General features: G+C 47.9%; 1 protein-coding gene across 1 annotated transcript in view; it reads right to left on the reverse strand.

Annotated features, from left to right (window-relative positions):
- Positions 1 to 16668, reverse strand: part of GPATCH8 (G-patch domain containing 8) — a 55638-nt gene extending 38970 nt beyond the window's left edge. The window contains 2 exon segments of the mRNA XM_030966333.1: positions 1252 to 1326; positions 16576 to 16668. Of these exon segments, the coding sequence (XP_030822193.1) occupies positions 1252 to 1326; positions 16576 to 16620 (120 nt within the window). The 5' untranslated portion in view covers positions 16621 to 16668.
- Between the last annotated feature and the right edge of the window lie 567 nt (positions 16669 to 17235).

Below are 17235 nucleotides of genomic sequence, written 5' to 3' on the forward strand. Positions count from 1 at the left end.
CAAATCCCCATGTCCCAAGGTAAGACTGAAGTATTCAGGAGAAGAGTGAATACCAATTCCCATCTCTGCAGCATTATCTCATGCGTCATCAATTACTGCCATGCCTAAATCTAGCATCATGCCAGCACATTAAGACAGTAGGTACTATATGCAGTGTTCACTGGACCAGAAGAACAGAAATAAGAAGGGGAAAGGAAACCCTAGAGAAGAAATTAAAAAAGGCAGACCGTGCAATACAAACCAGATCATGGCTGCTTAGCTAATATGGGCCAACTGCTGCGGAAGAAAAACGTCGAACACCCCAAGTTGTGTAAATTTTTGGTAAACATCTAACACGCACACAAACACACACAACACCAACCTACACACCAACAAAAATATACAGTGGGCTTTGGCTAACCCTGGTTCTTCTAGGGGCTGACTAACGTGGAGAAACTTCAACTGAAATTCAATTAATAGGCAAAAGAAACACTTGACAAGTACTTAATAAAAATCTAGAATTAATCAGAACACCACTAAGTGTCCCTTGATTATTCACTAAAAGTTTTCTCATTTCTGAAGGAAACTGCAAATGAACTTTAGCTAAAGCTAAATGCCAAATGTGGGTCCAGTTTAGGCTGAACAAGCTGCTGTGCCTAAAACCAGCAGAAGGTGCTTTGCAAAGAGAAAAATTAAGAAGCTCCAAGGAGATTAAAAAATCAAAACTAAACAAAACCTATTTTTTCCCCATCTTACAGCAGGAGTCTTCACACCTAACTCAAGGTAAAGCAATTTTAGACAAAGGCTCAGGGCAGCTTCAGCTCCATGGGGAAGGACTGCTGGACTAACACTGATCCCTGTCTCCATACCGCCAGGTGTCATTCTAACACTTCAAACACACCGGTACTTTTCCAAAAATATAAACTAAAAAGGATCAAAATGTATTTCACTATACTATTCCATCAGGTTCTCATTATATTAAACTGATTCTTCAAAGAAAAGTATAAAACCTTAAAATAAATATCTCTGAATGAATGTATTATTTTAAATAATTCCTGAAATATCATGTTGAACTCAAATTTCAGGTTTTAGTTCTAGGACTACTTCAAGATCAAATCCCAGGCCCACTTAAAGGTCAGCATGCATTTTACCACCAATTACCCCTGACTGCCACCAAGGTGCCCACTGCTCTCAGATTTGACTGCATTCACATCAAGGACCATCCGACACGGCCGAGCTCCGGGGAACGCTGCTGGTCGGGGGGGGCCTTACCGATTCGATGGGCTTGTCTAGAGACGCCTGCTCTATCTCCAGGTGCCCCTCTTCATACTGATCAAAGTGATTGCCCTGCAAGAGAAAACTCAAGGTCAGCTCCACAGCACACATTTCCAACAGTTTAGTGTCCACACATGTTTGGTTAAAGTGTTATATTTCATATAATTTTGCTAATAAATGAACTTATTAAATACAAGCTCAATTCAGTATATCAGCTAAAAGTTTTTAGGTTTTTTTTTGTCCTAAGTCAATTTGATGACAATAATAAACTCTTAAAGTTGGCAAAATACCAAACATTTACAATGACAACACTTCTGGATTTTTTCCTTACAAAGTCTACAAAAACACTGAGCACAAGCACCAGCGCCAGCATGGAAGCCACATGTGACAAGGAGCAGCAGGAATGGATGTCCCCACCACTAGAAGGCTTTCCCTGCACCAGGAATTTGCTTGAGGGATACATGTGATTTCATACACCTCAAGCCAACAAAACCCCACAGTGGTACCAAAGAAAACCTGTCCCTGTGCCCACAGTGTTGGTGTGGAGCAGCCCTCACTACAAATCTGAACAGTGATCTGTGTGTGGAAGTGATCCCCCAACACACCACACAGCCTTATTATTCCCGACCTAAAGCAGCCCCCCTGCCAACTGACCACCATCCCCCTTGGAAAAATTGCATCTTGCCATGTTTTGGGGTGAATACTGAGCATGTAAGTTCCTGAGCTAGGACGGCAATGGCAATCTTTGATCTCCAGAACAAGTGCTGGTGCTGGAACACAACAGTGAAGGGCCATTTCAGGAAAAGCAAACACCTCCACTGCAGCTCTACCATAATTTGAGGTTTCTGAAACCTCAAATTCCTGAGATTTCAAACATGGTGAACCATTTTTGGCTGTTCAATAGGTCCATGATGCAATACATCCACCATCACTGGCACAGACCTGGAAAGGAAACATTCAGACTTTCCAGCTGCACACTTGGAAGCAAAAGAAGTGAGATTCCTGCAGCTGGGATTGAGACCAAAAGCCACTGAAGGGGGTGGTTTCAGCGGGCTCTCCTACATTCCCAGGCCTCACTCAGTGTCACAGAACTCCAGGAGGTGCCAAGCCTTGGCTGCCACCCCCACTCCCTCCTCAGGCCCTGCAGCACCACTGGAACCTCTGGCTGCTCTGTGCACACCAAACCCCTGGCAGGTTCTATTTGCATCCCAGCTCCACAATCCCTTGGAGCAGGAACACACAACGCTGTTGCCAAGAGAAACATGTTGTCACTGTCCTCCTTCCACCAATACCAACTTTTCCTTCTGCAAGAATTTTAATGGAAGCCAGCACCTGAAAGAGCAAACTGCAGTTGTAACAGACTGACAGTTGGAACACTACAAGCCAGGCAGCAGCCTCCAAAATCCTCTGGAAGGAGTGTTCCTATGCAGCAATGTAAATCTGCAAGAGAACATCTTGACTAAAACCTGGTGCCAAGAGAAGGTGCTTTGATGCTGGGGCCCCACTTCCAGCCCATCCATCACCGGCAGGCCCTGGTGGTGAATTCACCCTGGCCATGCTCTGCTCCTGAGCACTGCCTTTCCCATGGCCTCTCCAGAGCAAATCTGGGGTTTAATCTGCAGGCAGCAATCCACTCCCACTCTTTTTTTTTTTTTGGACAGCCTTCAAGGAGCAAGCTGAAGGCAAACTTACTATGCACAAGCAGTCGTTGAGCTGCTTTGGAAGGCTAACAAAGCTCAGAGACAGTGTGGTGTGGATGCACAGACTTTGTGTGTGAGGAGTCCAGCAACCCACACCAAAACACACCAAAAACCTGCCTTAGTGGCTGGGGGACACCCCAGCCTCCCAAAATATAGTGCACAAAAGAACCAGAACAGTCAGGAGTGCACATGCTGCCAACACTGGCAAAAACACATTGCTAAACTTCATCTATTAAAACATTAAACTCACCTAACATTCCATTAACCAACAGCTGAAACCCTCTCCGCACAAACCCAGACACGTCCTGTGCCTCCTTTCACCTGCTGCCTGCAGGGAGCTCAGCACACACCTCTAAATTATCTGGAATAGCTAAATATTGCTGCCCACTCCTCTGGGGGCTCCCTGCCAAGGCACTGAAAGCTGTTTTTACCGAGGCAAGGGTCAATCCCAGTTCGAGGGCAGCACGCCTTGCTGCTCTGAGGCTTCACAAGTCACTTCTTCAGTGCTTAAATCAACATCTCCTCCCTGAAACCATGCAAAAGGCTGAGCACTCCCTGTGCCAGGGCCAGAGAATCAGAGAGCAAACAAAGCCTTTATCTCTGAGTTCTGGTGATCCCACCACTACCCACACCATGAATTTTGGGGGTTATTTTATATATTCATATTCTTTGGGGTTTATTATGTACTTGATCTCCACTTGTTCCTGGTCCAAACAGCTGCAATATTAAAACTGGAGCTTTCCAAAGAGGCAGGTGCTGCCTGTCTCTGTAAGTCTTGGGCATAAAAAGGCCATAGAGCACAGGGAACAAGCCCTGTGGGAATGCTGCCAGCCTGCTCCTGGGTCAGAAGGGTGTTTCAGGCTTGGAAATTCAAGGCTTCAAAACAACAAAGTGTCCAAACGGAGCCAAAATCAATACTCATCACAGAGACTGCTCTTTATTTATCAATACTCAGAATAAATGATAAAGGGAAAATTCCCTTGCACCATAAAGCAGCTCATCCTGGAAAGAAGCAAGCAGACAATCCAATGGTTATTGTGAGGTTGGATTATGGGGGTTCAGGCCAGTGATGTTTAATCAGGTAAGAGAAAAATGGTTCCATGGCTATGGCCACAACAATGCTGTTTGCCTTCATGGGGAGCCCAGGCCTCTTGGAGCTGGAAGCAGCACAGTTTGTCCCTTTGCTTCTTCATCCCTGGAACTGGCTAAGGAACAAGTTGGGGGGAATTACATCTGTTTCCCTCTTCTCCAGTCCTACAAACTGGCACATTGAATGTAGCCATAAAACATTTCTGTTTTGCTGTATCTTAAGACAATGAATCAGAAGAACACAAAATACTTTAACACTTAAATCCAACAATTGAATAAACCCTAAATGCTGGATCTGTTGAGAATACATTTCTGGCAAACACAAACCCCAAGCACTGACCACGTTTCAGCATAATTTTGAAGTGTGTCTTCTGCAGACCTGAGAGATGCTTCCCACTTCAGAAGAAACCTTTATGTGAAAGAAAGGATTCAACCCCATGGGTACCAGGACATGAAATAACATCTGCATTAAACCCAGCACTATCAAAACCTATTCCCAAGCCTTCTTCCTATATGGCTTACAGAGATGCAGTAAATTCCCAGCCCTGGGAGCTAATGGCAAAGCTTCCACGTGATCCTGTGGACAAGGATTTTGGGGCTGACTGCAGCACCCTCCTTCCACTCATCCTCTGCCCCTCCACTTCACAGCTGCTTGTATCAGGGTCTCTCACTTCTGCTTTGTAAAACAAGATGTGTTGCACTGTCCCTTTCTCACAGACACTTCTCAATCCACCCTGGAACAGCAGAGCAAGATGAGAGGCTTCTACTTAAGCACCATTTATTGCTCTTTGTGTTACAGAGTGCTCTGACACTGGTGTTTCCCTATAACCACACCGAAATTCAATATATTTTCCTACTTCATGAGAAGCAAGGACAAGCCTCCAGCATGCAAACACTCCTCATTACACAGCACACACACCACTTGGCTTCCTTGTGCACTCTTCTCCAGGAGCCAACATGTTTGTGCCCTGTAATTTTTGTGTAATATCGTCTGAACTTTGGCTCTCTATGCACTCTGGTTACTCACAGTCACATGTTCTCTGCTCTCTCCTCCACTTTCCCACTGTTTGATCTTTGCTCGAAGCTCTTGGTCAAACCTTCTTAGAGCCCTCACACACTGAATATGGCATTTGAAACATCAACCAAGAAAAGCTGCCTCCATGCAGGATTTCAACTCTTGTTCTCCCTTTTTTGGCCTGTAAACACTTTGGAGCCCTGGCTCAACAAATGCCATTTTGTCCCAGATCATAACCAGTGGAGTTACTTCATTTCCTGGGACAATTCAAGTTAATAGTTCTGGGGAAGAGCATTGCTGCTTCCTTCCTACTTACAAGGTCCTAAACACTGTGGCAGTGAAACTAAACCCAGTCAGCATCATAAAAAAAAAGGTAAGAAACTTAATTACACTTTCATCCCAAAATCCTCAGTGGCAAGAACTGTTGCCAATAAATCACTCAACGCAAGTGAAATGAATTGTTGATTAAAGCCCATTTATCACAGTTTAGCACCACAGAATTCACTCTCTCTCTCTCATATAGAGGTGCTCTATATGAAGCACCTCTTCAGGAAGGTGGGTTACCACAAAGCCACACAGAAATCACTGAGAGGGGGAACCCTTTAAAATCTCCACAATGACAAGCAGAAAAAAACAGACTCTCTCCTTTCCTCTCACACCCCAAAGGGTGTATCCAAAACCAGAGCTGGGTCAGGAGCACTGCCTGCATTTCTAAGACACCTAAAGCACCACCAACACAATGACAAAATAAGGATGAGTCACTGCAACTGCTTTAGGCCCATTAGACCTCCCTGGATATTAATTACTGAACTGCCCTGTGCAATCTGCCCGAGCATGAAGCACATTAAGATGTCAGCCTGCAGAACACATTCCATCTAGTGCCCATTCCTGATGGAATGAGTGGTTTCTTTGATGAACAGCCCCAAGTTATCCATGTATTTATTCCCAAAGAAAATGTGGCAGTCTCAAGCCCAGCAGCTGGGCTGGAGAAGGGACACAGAGCTCCTGGGACACAAAGGAGCAGGACAATGGGAGCGTGGGGAACACATTCAGGACCCCTCCCCTCAGCTGTCCCTGGGCTCCAGCAGAGCCCTGTCACACCAGCCTGGTGCTATTAACACCAGAGAGGATAAGGTGAGTTATAAGCCCAACACAAGTCAGGCAGCAAGAGCCCAGGATTGGAAAACGCTCCAAACACAAGGGACAACGCCTTCAGTGCTGTGAACGGAGCAAAATAGGAAAAGATTCTGTCACAAAACCCTGCAGCTCTGCCTGGGAGCATGAAAGCAGGGCTGGCTGGGGAGGGAATGGGCAGAATGCAGCTGCTGAGACGTCACAGCAGAAACAATCTATTTACGTCCCTCCTGGATTGCAGGACTGGCTCAGGAAGGCACTCAGAAATGCTGCTTCATGACACCATGCCAATAACAATCTAAAGAAAGCAATTTTGCAGAAAAGCCTTACTATACTCACTATTATTATTTCTTAAATGCACTGGAAAAGAGCACAGCATGATCATGACTGCTTAACTGCACTTGAAAAGAGTGAAGTGTGCTCCTTAAGATATTCAAAATTTAGTTTTACGCTAGGAGAGCACCAGAAAAAGACTCCAAAAAAAATCACATTTATATTGCATTTACCTTAGAAAATGGAATTTTAAAACATTAAAGCAAATCAGCACCACTTTTTCATATTCTATTTATCCATCAATTCAATCAATAAATCTTAAACTCCAAAAATGTTACATCAAGCCATAAAATTCAGGGTGGTATCACTTGAAAGCATTTAACCAAGCCCACTCCCCACTCCCAAAAGCCCTGCAGGCATTAGGCTGAGAGCAGCAGCTGAGACACAGGAATATCCAAAAAGATAAATGAGTCCCCCCTCAAAAAGGCCATTTTCTATTGTGGATAAAGCCAGGGCAGGCCATGTGAGCTGCAGATCCCAGAATGTTTTGCTCCCGCGGCTGGGAAGCACAGCTGACATTTCCTGCTGCCCTCCTGGGACGGGTCAGCACAGATGCAAGGTCTGAGCACAGGGAACTGGAGCAGCATGTGAGCACAAGGGAGCAAATGCCATCTTGCCAAATTCTCCCTCTCTGCACGCACACAGCACGCCCATGGAGCAGGGGAAAAAACCCTCTGATTCCAAAAGTGAATATCCTGTTAAAATTGAAATCTTTTTTAAAGGAGATGGAGTAGTTACAAAATCTTTAGATGGATAAGGCACCCTCACATCCATCCACTTTTCCCAAAGCTGGCTCCCAGCACTCCTGCCAAGATCCCCCATCCAGGACACCTGGGTGAATGCTGCCTGTCCAGCACCAGCACAGTGGCCAAGAGGCCCAGGAATCGCTCTGCTAAACCCTGATGGAGCACCAGCCGCTTGCCTGACCCACAGACCAGGAATTTCAGCAATCCACCATCAACACTCATCTCATGTTGTATTTAGTTCTCTTTTGACAAATCTCTCCAGCTCGGGCAGCTGTTTCCAGACGTGCTGGTTTCACTTCTCAGCACGTGGCCTGAGGGTGAGACACCCACCACCTGCAGCTGCAGTGGCACACGTGGGACAAGCAGGATAAAAACTCATTCCAGGCATGGATGAGATACAAGAGGCACAAGTGCCAAGGTCTGCTCTGATTTATCTGTGGGGCTCTATCACCAACATCACCCTGACCTCACAGTGAGTTTCAGCCAAGAGCAGTGGGGGAAGGAAGGTGTTTAAACCCAAATGCAGCTCTCCAGGACTGACTGTTGTGTTTATTACACACAATCAAAATATAACGGGTTTCTAATACCTCTGCAAGATCCACACCTCCCTACGCAGGCTGACTGCAGATCTCAGTAGTAATTCATGCTGCCCTTTGCAGCTCAGCAGGGCCTGATGACTCTATACCATGGAAGGGCTCCAAAACGTAATTGATGCAGACAACCATGTTGGTGTTTAGAAATGCATCCAAAGAACTCAAAAACAACTCCAGGAAAGTGTGGCTTACAGCGTTTTTTGAATATTCATTATGCATCCAGGAAAAAAAAATACATTTTTAAAACCAACATGCACCTAGGAGATGGCTCCATCCAATCCTGGAAACTTTCTTGGATAATTATAAAGGCCACATGGGTTCTCAAAGCTATAAAAAACAATACAAAAGCAACTTTGTATTGGCACCTGAAAAGCCTTTGTTAATGCTTCCCAGAACAAAATCATCCTTTTTCCTGTTGTTCCCTGCAGTGTCTGTAAAGACACACACACACAAAAAAATCACAGATTCTTTCCTTGCAACGCAGAGGTGAAGCATTCCCAAACAACACATTCTCACTGCCCTCCACACACCAGGAATTGCTTTCCCAGACCTTTCCCTGGAATACAAGTGGGAAGTATGGACATGGCACATCTGCACACCCCCAGAAACAGCTGAATATTTACAGTCAACATCTTGTGAAAGCTGCAGCAAAACCTCATTTTCAGCAGACACACACATCAATTATTCCGAGAGTACTTAACAGGAAAATCCTCTCAAGTCAATACAACAAAAGCAATCACTTGAGACTTGGAGATGAATTTAAACTGGCACAGTTTGAAAGAAGCACCTTGGAATTGCACATTGAGAAGCTGATGGCACCTTTTGTTTACCAAACTAAAAATTAATTTTGACAAAACTCTTCCTGCTAAGTCCAAAAACACTGAAAACCCACTCACCAGAACACATTTAAAACTAGTCACAGGTCAAGCAGTTTAAACCAGGAAAACGTGCATATAAATATCCACTTAGAGCTGTCCAAACAAAAACATGCTCTACAGTTCAGAGATAAACAGCTTGTACCACACAAGGAGTGGGAGCCAGAGGCAGGTCTCTGCTTTGCATACTTTGGCACCAAACAAGAACAATTTCATGTCTTTCAGATTCCTTCTGCTGCACCAACAGCAGCTGTGGATCTGTTCCAGCACATGAGGGATGCTCTGCAGCCCTTCAGCCAAGCTCTACCCAAGAGCCAGCACCAGCCTCACTCACCCAATTCTCTCTTTGTCATTTTTAATGTGCCTTGATGCAGAAGCTGCTGCAGCTTTTAGCACCCACATCTTCATGGCTAACCAGGACCTTCAAACAACCAAAGAACCATGGAAGGGGTAGGTGGGGAAGGACCTTCAAGATGATCTTGTTCCATCCCCTGCAGGGGATTGTCTTCCACCATCCCAGGCTGCTCCACCTGGCCTTGGACACTTCCAGGGATGGGGCAGCCTCGGCTTCTCTGGGCAACCTGTGCCAGGGCCTCCCAGGGATGAATTCCTTCCCAACATCCCATCTAACCCTGCTCTTTGTCAGTGGGAATACATTTCCCCTTGTCCTGTCCCGCTGTCTCTTGTCCCAAGTCCCTCTCTAGACTTCCTGGAGCCCCTTTAGGCCCTGAAGAGGCTCTGAGCCCTCCCTGGAATCTCCTCTTCTCCAGATGAGCACCCCCAGCCATCCCAGCCTGGCTCCAGAGGGGCTCCAGCCCTCAGAGCAGCTCTGTGGCCTCCTCTGGACTCACTCCAGCAGCTCCACATCCTCCCTGTGTTGGGGACAGCTCTGCAGGTGGGATGTCACCTGAGCAGGGCAGAATTTCCCCTTCACCTGCTGCCTGTGGTTGGTTCCTGGGCTGCCAGCACGGCTGAGTCACTGAATTTCTCATCAAACAACCCCCCTGTCCTTCTCCTCAGAGCTGCTTTCAATCCATTCTCCCCCAGCCTGGATTTGTGCTTGCAACTGTCCTGACCCAGGTGCAGGACTGTGCACTTGTCCTTGCTGAACACCATGAGGTTCACATGGACCAACCTCTCCAGCCTGGCCAGGTCCCTCTGGACGTCCCTTCCCTCCCGTGGGTGACCACAGCAGACAGTACAAGACAAAGAGAAACCACCCTGATGGAACAGGGCGCCAATCATGGAATATCCAAGGTGTAATCTATTTACCACTATGAACTTCCAAGCTTCCATAATATTATCTGTCTTTTCTTTCTTACCACAGTATCTGACTTGATAAAGAATTGTTTCTAAACCAAAATCTCACAGAAAATCTCCCTCAGGAGCACATTAACAGGATTCCAACTCCTTCAATTCTATACTGTTATCAATGACCAGAGGAAACAGAGCACCTGCAGCTCAGTTTGCAGATCAGGCAGCCCAACAAAGAGAGAGCAACATTGAGGATGTGTTGGTACAGAGCAACCTGACCCGTCTAAGAGTGGCTTCAACTCTCTAACACCACATCTGCTTTCACAGAGCCCTGTACAGACACAGCCACAGCACAGGGCTGCACCTAGCAGGCTGAGAAATCCCAGTTAAAAACTCCTGACGCAACATGGCAGCAGAAAGGATAAAAATACAGTCCAAGGATGTGCAACAAAGGAAGGGCAAACACAAAAAAAGCAGTAAATAGATGTTTATCTCTCAGTAAAAAAAATATATATTTATCTCAGTATGTTATACCAGGTAAGAGTCTGCTCTAGACTCCTCTGAGCAAGTTTTCCAATTACAAGTGTGGACAATTTAGGATGCAGAATGCTGTAACAACACAGAGAACAATAACAGAATTCAGAGCCATTAAGGCTCTCAAAAGCTAAAACTGAGCAGAAATGCTGTATATGCCTTCACATAAGAGGACAAAGAGTAGTAATGTGTGCTTTGGCACAGCAGAGAAGGACATAAAGCTCAGCAAAGAGCTATAAATAAAGAAAATCTAGAAGAAAAATTAAGGAAAATGCAGCTTTCAATGGCTAAACTACCAGAACCATCTACAAAGGAAAATGTTCCCCATCACCAGTTGTCTTCAAGGGAGGAATACTGCAGCCAAACACAAACTCCTGGACTCAGAACTGGGTCAAAATGGGAATTGAAACTTAAGTGATGCCTGGATATTTAAAGCCACCATCCTAATATTAACTTCTGGCTTTAAAACTGTGAATGGCCAAAATCTCAAATTAACTGCCCATAGGGTTGCCTGAAGGGAGAAAGCAGCAAGAATTCCTGAAAGTTTAAAACCATGTGGTAGGAGAAAAGCTTCTGTTAACCGAGGAAGTGCTGCCCTAGAACTGCAGCAATGCTTTTTATCAGATGAGCTCCACATTCCCACCCAGAGGTGGCAGGAGCCTGGGTAGAGGGGTGGGCTTTGTCTTAGAGAAGGTGACTCAGAAGAAGCTGAGGTGGCTCAGCCATGGCTTGTGGGACTGTAGGACAAAGTGTTTCCTTTCCTTTCACTGGGCCTCAGCAATGGAGACCATCACTGTAGGAGAGAAGTGACAACACAGACTGGGAAAAGGCACAACCAAGACAGGAAAGGTCTATATAAAATCACCTCACCACGTGAATCCCAGAAATCCACACTGAAGTTCAGACTCTACTGGGATGTTCTAAAACTGGAACCAATACTACTTGATTTACTTTAGAACACATTTTCCCCCAGTCCTCTCCCCCCCTCCTTGCTCACACAGGGAGGTTAAAAAAATCAGTCACAGCTCTGCTGTTCCTTGCTTTGCTCAACTGAAAGGTCAGACCGTCCTGCCAAGGAGGTAGGAGCTCTATTCTTCCTGTGCTGGGCCCACACCCGAAATATAACCTGAATCAAATGATAAATTAAAACCTCAAAACAATTCTAATCCATCTTCTAAAATCTCAGATTAATTCTTCAGTTAAAAAACACCCTACGGAAAGGCACAGGTTGCCTCCTGACTCTTGCAGCTACTCCTGCCAAAGGCAAACTCACACCCCAGGATCCTGGATCAGCTGAGAGCTCAGCGTAACAGATTTTGCAGATTTCAATCCTCGTTCCCCCACATTAAGTTTTTCTTTTCCCAATTAGTAAAGGCAGGCAGAGAAAATGCCCCTCTTTATCTCTCTGCAGGGCATGAGCTCCCAGTGCCACATCACCCGAGCAGCTGGTCCTGCTGAAGGACATGAAAACCAAATGCACTCCCCTTAGGCAGCACCTGGGAAGTGAAGCTGCAGCCACGGCCACAGTGGTTAAGGACGGATTCTAAACCCCCTCGCTGCTGGCCCAGCTGTCCAGTGAAGCGCTGCCTAAGCTGCTTGGGAGCAGAACTTATCCCTGACATTCTGCCAATTAAAAAGCACAAAATCCCCCTGCCAGCAGCGCTCAGCTCAACCTGCTGGAAGCAGGCAGGGCCAGAAGCACAGCGATGTGCTGGCTTAGCTCTTCAAATCCTTTGTGGAGGGAAAGAAAAAAAACCCACCTATCTTCTTGGAATTAGCAGGCTGAGATTCAGACTGGTCACACTTCCACCCAGCAGGGAAAAGCAGGCATGGCTCTTCCTGCTGGGTGGAAGTGTTATTCCATTGCACAGACTACACAACAGCACAAAAACAAGAGACAGAACAGCCTGTGTTCCGTCTGGCTAATGATGCCACTAAGTGCAATGTACGTAGGAAGCGGAAATTATTGTACACATAGACACATATGGCTGGTAATATTTCTGCTTCAACAATGAAAAGGAGAAAAATGCAGCAAGAAAACATTTTCTCAACATCTGGGAGTAAGTGGGAGCTCCACTGGATTTCAGCGAGAGAGATATCCAGGATATTTATTCTTTGAGCTTGCATACCTGATACAAAGAATAAAATCATTGCAAATCTTTTCAAAATAGCACTAAAAATATATATTTGCTTATTGCAGCAGTTTCATATGTCCATACAGCTTTCATTAATGTTCCTACAATATTCAGTTAGCATCATCTACAGCTATTGTTCAGAATTCCTCAAAGTTATGGTGGTTCTCATTTGTCTCTGCCAGGAAAGCCCATCAGTCCAGGGGACAGTGGCACAGACAAGCGACAGAGCCTGTGACAGACAAGTCCCCCAGACCTTCACCCCAAGAACTAAGCTTGTCAGAAACTCAAAAAATAACCTCTCTTGGATGGAAAATGGAAAAAGGTCGGGATTTATTTGGATGAGCCACCCAAGACTTCACTTGCCATTGCAGAGCCTAGAAGAGAGGCAAGAGAAGGAAGGTCAGGGATATCCCTTCTCCTCCATTGATCCATTTCCCTGCCCAAGGCTCCCAAGCAAACCCCTGTGCTGGCCTGGGAAGGGAAAAATCCCCAGGACAGGCAGAGCACAGCTCAAGGCCTTTCTATGGAGCTGCCCTCAGGTTCAGCACCTGCAAAAGACACTCAAAGCCGGGGACTTTCCAAGTTTCTCTAAGGTTTCAGAGCTTAAAGCAAAAAGGGAAGAGGATCTAAGCCTTTAGTGTGGCTTCTAAAGCTACAGAGCACAGCAACAGCACAACAATCCTGTGAGGAAAAACCCAAGGGCTGCCTAATCAGCTCACTGCAGTGATATCCTCCAGTGCCATTCCTGCTCCTTTGGCAATTTCAACTTCCAAACCACCCTCAGCTTCAAGGTTCCTTCCACCCGACACAGAGAGGTCGCTATAATTTCATGTATACAATCTTTCTCCTCTCCCTCCACACCATGACCTTCATCCTTAGGGATATTTGACTTTCTTATCCTTACACAAGCCACTTTTCTCCCCAGAAATCCCTGAGAGGAGCATCACTCCCTCTTGCAGCTCTCTTCAGCCACATCACTTTGGGTGCAGCTATGGGAAGATCCTTCACTCCTCTTATCTCTCCAGTTCTCAGCTGGTCCCTCTGCCCAACCCAGCAGAACCCTTCTCCCCTGAGCACCTTTCCAAGCACCACAGACCGTGGACACCTTCTCTTTCTCAGCTGATTTAGGTCCTTCCTTCCTGCTTTTCCTGCAGTGCTGTATGTTTCCATTCCAGCCTCCCTGATAGCACTGATCTTTCTTCAGTCAGGCACAGGGGAGGGAGGAACAGCTCCCAGCAGCTCTCACCTTTAATCCACTTTTCTCCAGCATATCAGAGGCTAAGAAAGCCGAGGATCACCTCTGCTAACCCTGCACTGCCAGCTCTGCCCTGCCTACAGTGCTCAATCTGCACTCTTGCCAAACTGATCCTCCCAACCCAGACTCTTTCCAGCTCCTCTCCAGAAAGGCAGCTGATAATAATGAGAACTCTGAAATGCTTTTTTTTTTTCATCCAGTGACTTTTTCATTAACCACATCACTAATCCCAAGATATCTGCCTTTCTCCCCAACAGCTAAAAGGTTCCTTTGACCTATACTCTTTACTCCCAACCTTTTGTTCTTCTCCCTCTCTCCAAACTGCTACAGATCCTTTCACTTTGAGATCACAAGGAGATCACCCCAGAACAAAACCCAAGAGCTCTCTGCAGCCTCCCTCCCCACACTGCATCCATCCCTGATCAAGCTGTGTAATTTTAGAGCCTGTCTCCCTCCGGCCATGCTCCCTGGGACTTGGATCACATCTAGAGTCACACCTGCTCCAAGGACAGAAATTTCACCTGCCAAAGAACTACAGCTGTGTGAAAAGGGCATCCCTAAAGCAACAGAAACACTCCTGGTTGTGCTATATTTGCAGAGCAGGATTTTCTACAGAGGCACTCACAGGTGTATTTTTACCTATGGCCACAGCAGCCCTGCAAATACCCAGCACAGCAAGCATTTCCTGTATTCCACACCCATGGTACAGCTCAAGCAATCTCTGTCTCAATATGGAGAAGAAAACTCAAAAGTCTTCTTTGAAAGTGATTTTCAACCTTATTTTTCCTTCTTCTTCAGCCAAAAGCTTTCCTCCATCAATATACTGTGGAAAAACTGTTAGAATGCCCAGCTGTCAGGGGTAGGTGCACAGGCCCCTGAGCTCCCAAAATTCAGTGTGACCTTGTCCCAGTCCCCCTCAGATCTCCTCTTCCACAGCTCACTGTTTTCACCTTCAGTCCTCTGCAGCCTCAACCAGCTCCAAACTGCTCCTCCCAGGGGAGTGATTCCACTTTTTCCTCACAGGAAGCTTTAACACAAAATAAAATGTCTCTCTTCTCCCTGGCATATTTTCAGGCAGGGAAGAATAGATCAGTGACCCTTTCATAAAACCAAACCTTATCATTTTATTTTTCACTCTAGTCTATGGGAAGGACAAGGAAAGCCTGGTATTTAGCACAGATAAATCCCAATTTAGAACAGTGCCCTTTTTTAAAGTCAAGGGGACACAGGGGACTTCAGTTATTGTCCCCAGGCACACTCAGCAACTTCCAAGATCTTGGGATCAGGTAATGGAGCTGAGTTTCCTCCCTGCCATCACCACACATTCCCCCTGTGTGTCCAGAGCCACGACACACTAACAGGTTTTGCCACTACAATTATTTTTCTTGCCATGGGGTTTCCCCACCAAGGGACAGGAACAAGGACATGACAGCAGAGCTCACCTGTTCCCTGGGCACAGCCACAGTACTTGGTTTAGGTTCCCCATCTCTCCCTTACCAAAGGATTACAAGAAATCTGTTTCAAGCCCAAGATCTGGCTCGCTCCACTTCCTGAAACACAAACTTCAAAGCTAAATCAGACTATTCCAGTGTTAATTATGGCTCATTTCTTCATTGAAGGAAATGAAGGATGCAAACAAGCCCACGTTTGGGGCTGTGGCAGGAGCCAAACCTCCATCCTCAGAGCAGGCAATGCCAACACTGCACACAACCACGCCGGGATTTATTTTCTTGTGTGTTTCTAGCACACTTTAGTAACAATTTTTGAAGCGTGCACCCCTTATAACATCCAGAACCAACATAAATTAGTCACTCCTGGATGTCCTGACTGCTTCCAAGACTGCACCTTAATGCCAGATGAAGCAGAATTACGCAAGGTGCACATTATAAAAACCCTCCCAAGTCTTTGGGTGAAAGGCCCGAGTGAGGATGAACAGCACCCGAAACAAGGACCCACAGAACAGCTCATCCACGACTCTCCTCGAGCAGCGTTATCCTCGCTCCTTTTGTTTTCCTTTCTAACCCCGAGACTCTCTCGGGCTGAAGTCAGAGAACAACATGTCATTGTTCGAGCTTAATGAGTCAACGTTAATTTCCCCATTGTTTATTTAAACCCCCTTTCAAACAGCATCAGTAGCGTTAATTACGTTGAAATACTGATGTTTTGGCGAGGGGGCCGGCTGTGAGAAGCAAGAGGCGTTTTTTCCACAGACAAGGGGGTCGCCGGCAGATGTTCGGACGGCGCGCTGCGGGTCTCGGGGGGAGTGATCCGAGCCCTCACCGCGGGCGGGTGATTCCCCTCGTGGAGGGGATCGTTGCCTCACCGGGGAGGAGCCCAACCCCTCACGGGGGTGGTCGGTCCCATCACCGAAGGAGGGCTGATCCCCTCACCATCTTCCCCTGCCGGTCCCTCCGCGGGGTCGGCCCCTCGCGACCACCGTCAAAACACGCCGCCCGCCGGCCGCCGTGCCCAGGCAGCCCTCCCGAGCCGCGGGTCATCCTGACAGCCGGCCCCGGCCCCCCACGTTCCCCTCGGTGCCGCTCCCCGCCGCGGCGCAGCGCCGGGCCCGCACACAAAGCCCCGGTGGGGGGGTGGGGAGAAGGCGGCAGAGCCCAACCCGAGGGGCCGCGGCCGTGCGGGGCGGCGCGAAGGAAGTACCTGGAAGTCCCTGTCCTCGTTGAAGCGGGAGAACCTGTCCGCCATTTCGCGCCGGCCCGGCCCCGCTCCGGCCGCCGCCGCCTCCGCCCTCAGCGCCGCCCGCCTGCACCGCCCCCGCCGCACCGCGCATGCGCCGCCCGCGGGTCACGTGAGCGGCAACGACGGGGTTCCCTCACGGCAGCGCCAACGCGCGGAGCGGAGTGGCTGCTGCAGCGGGACCCGGCGGGGCGGCGGCGGCAGGACCGGCCCGGAGACAGCGGCACGCCGGGAGTCGGCACGCCAAGGGGGCGGAACCGACTCGCACGGCCAGCCGCGCCCTCAGGGCTCTGCTGCAGCAGGTCACGTCCCGCCGAGCCTCGTTGCGCCGCTGACTGCGGATAGCAGCGCGCATGCCCGCCCCGGCGGCCAATGGGAGCGCGAGCGGCGGCAGGCGCGCGCCGGACAACCAATGAGGGCGCGTGTAGCGGACGCGCGTGCTTAGCAGCCAATTAGGGCATGAGCTACTGCGCAACGCGGAGCACCGTTTCCCACCCGCCGCAACGCGCATGTGCAAAGGCGTCACGGAGAGAGCTCGACATTGAGAGCGCGAGCTCCGCTTCAGCCTTCCCGCCCTCCCGGCCCGAGCCAATGGGAGCTGCCCCAGTCTCTTGAGTGATGGTC

The sequence above is a fragment of the Camarhynchus parvulus genome, chromosome 27 (assembly GCF_901933205.1).
Source record: "Camarhynchus parvulus chromosome 27, STF_HiC, whole genome shotgun sequence".
Lineage (NCBI taxonomy): Eukaryota > Metazoa > Chordata > Aves > Passeriformes > Thraupidae > Camarhynchus > Camarhynchus parvulus.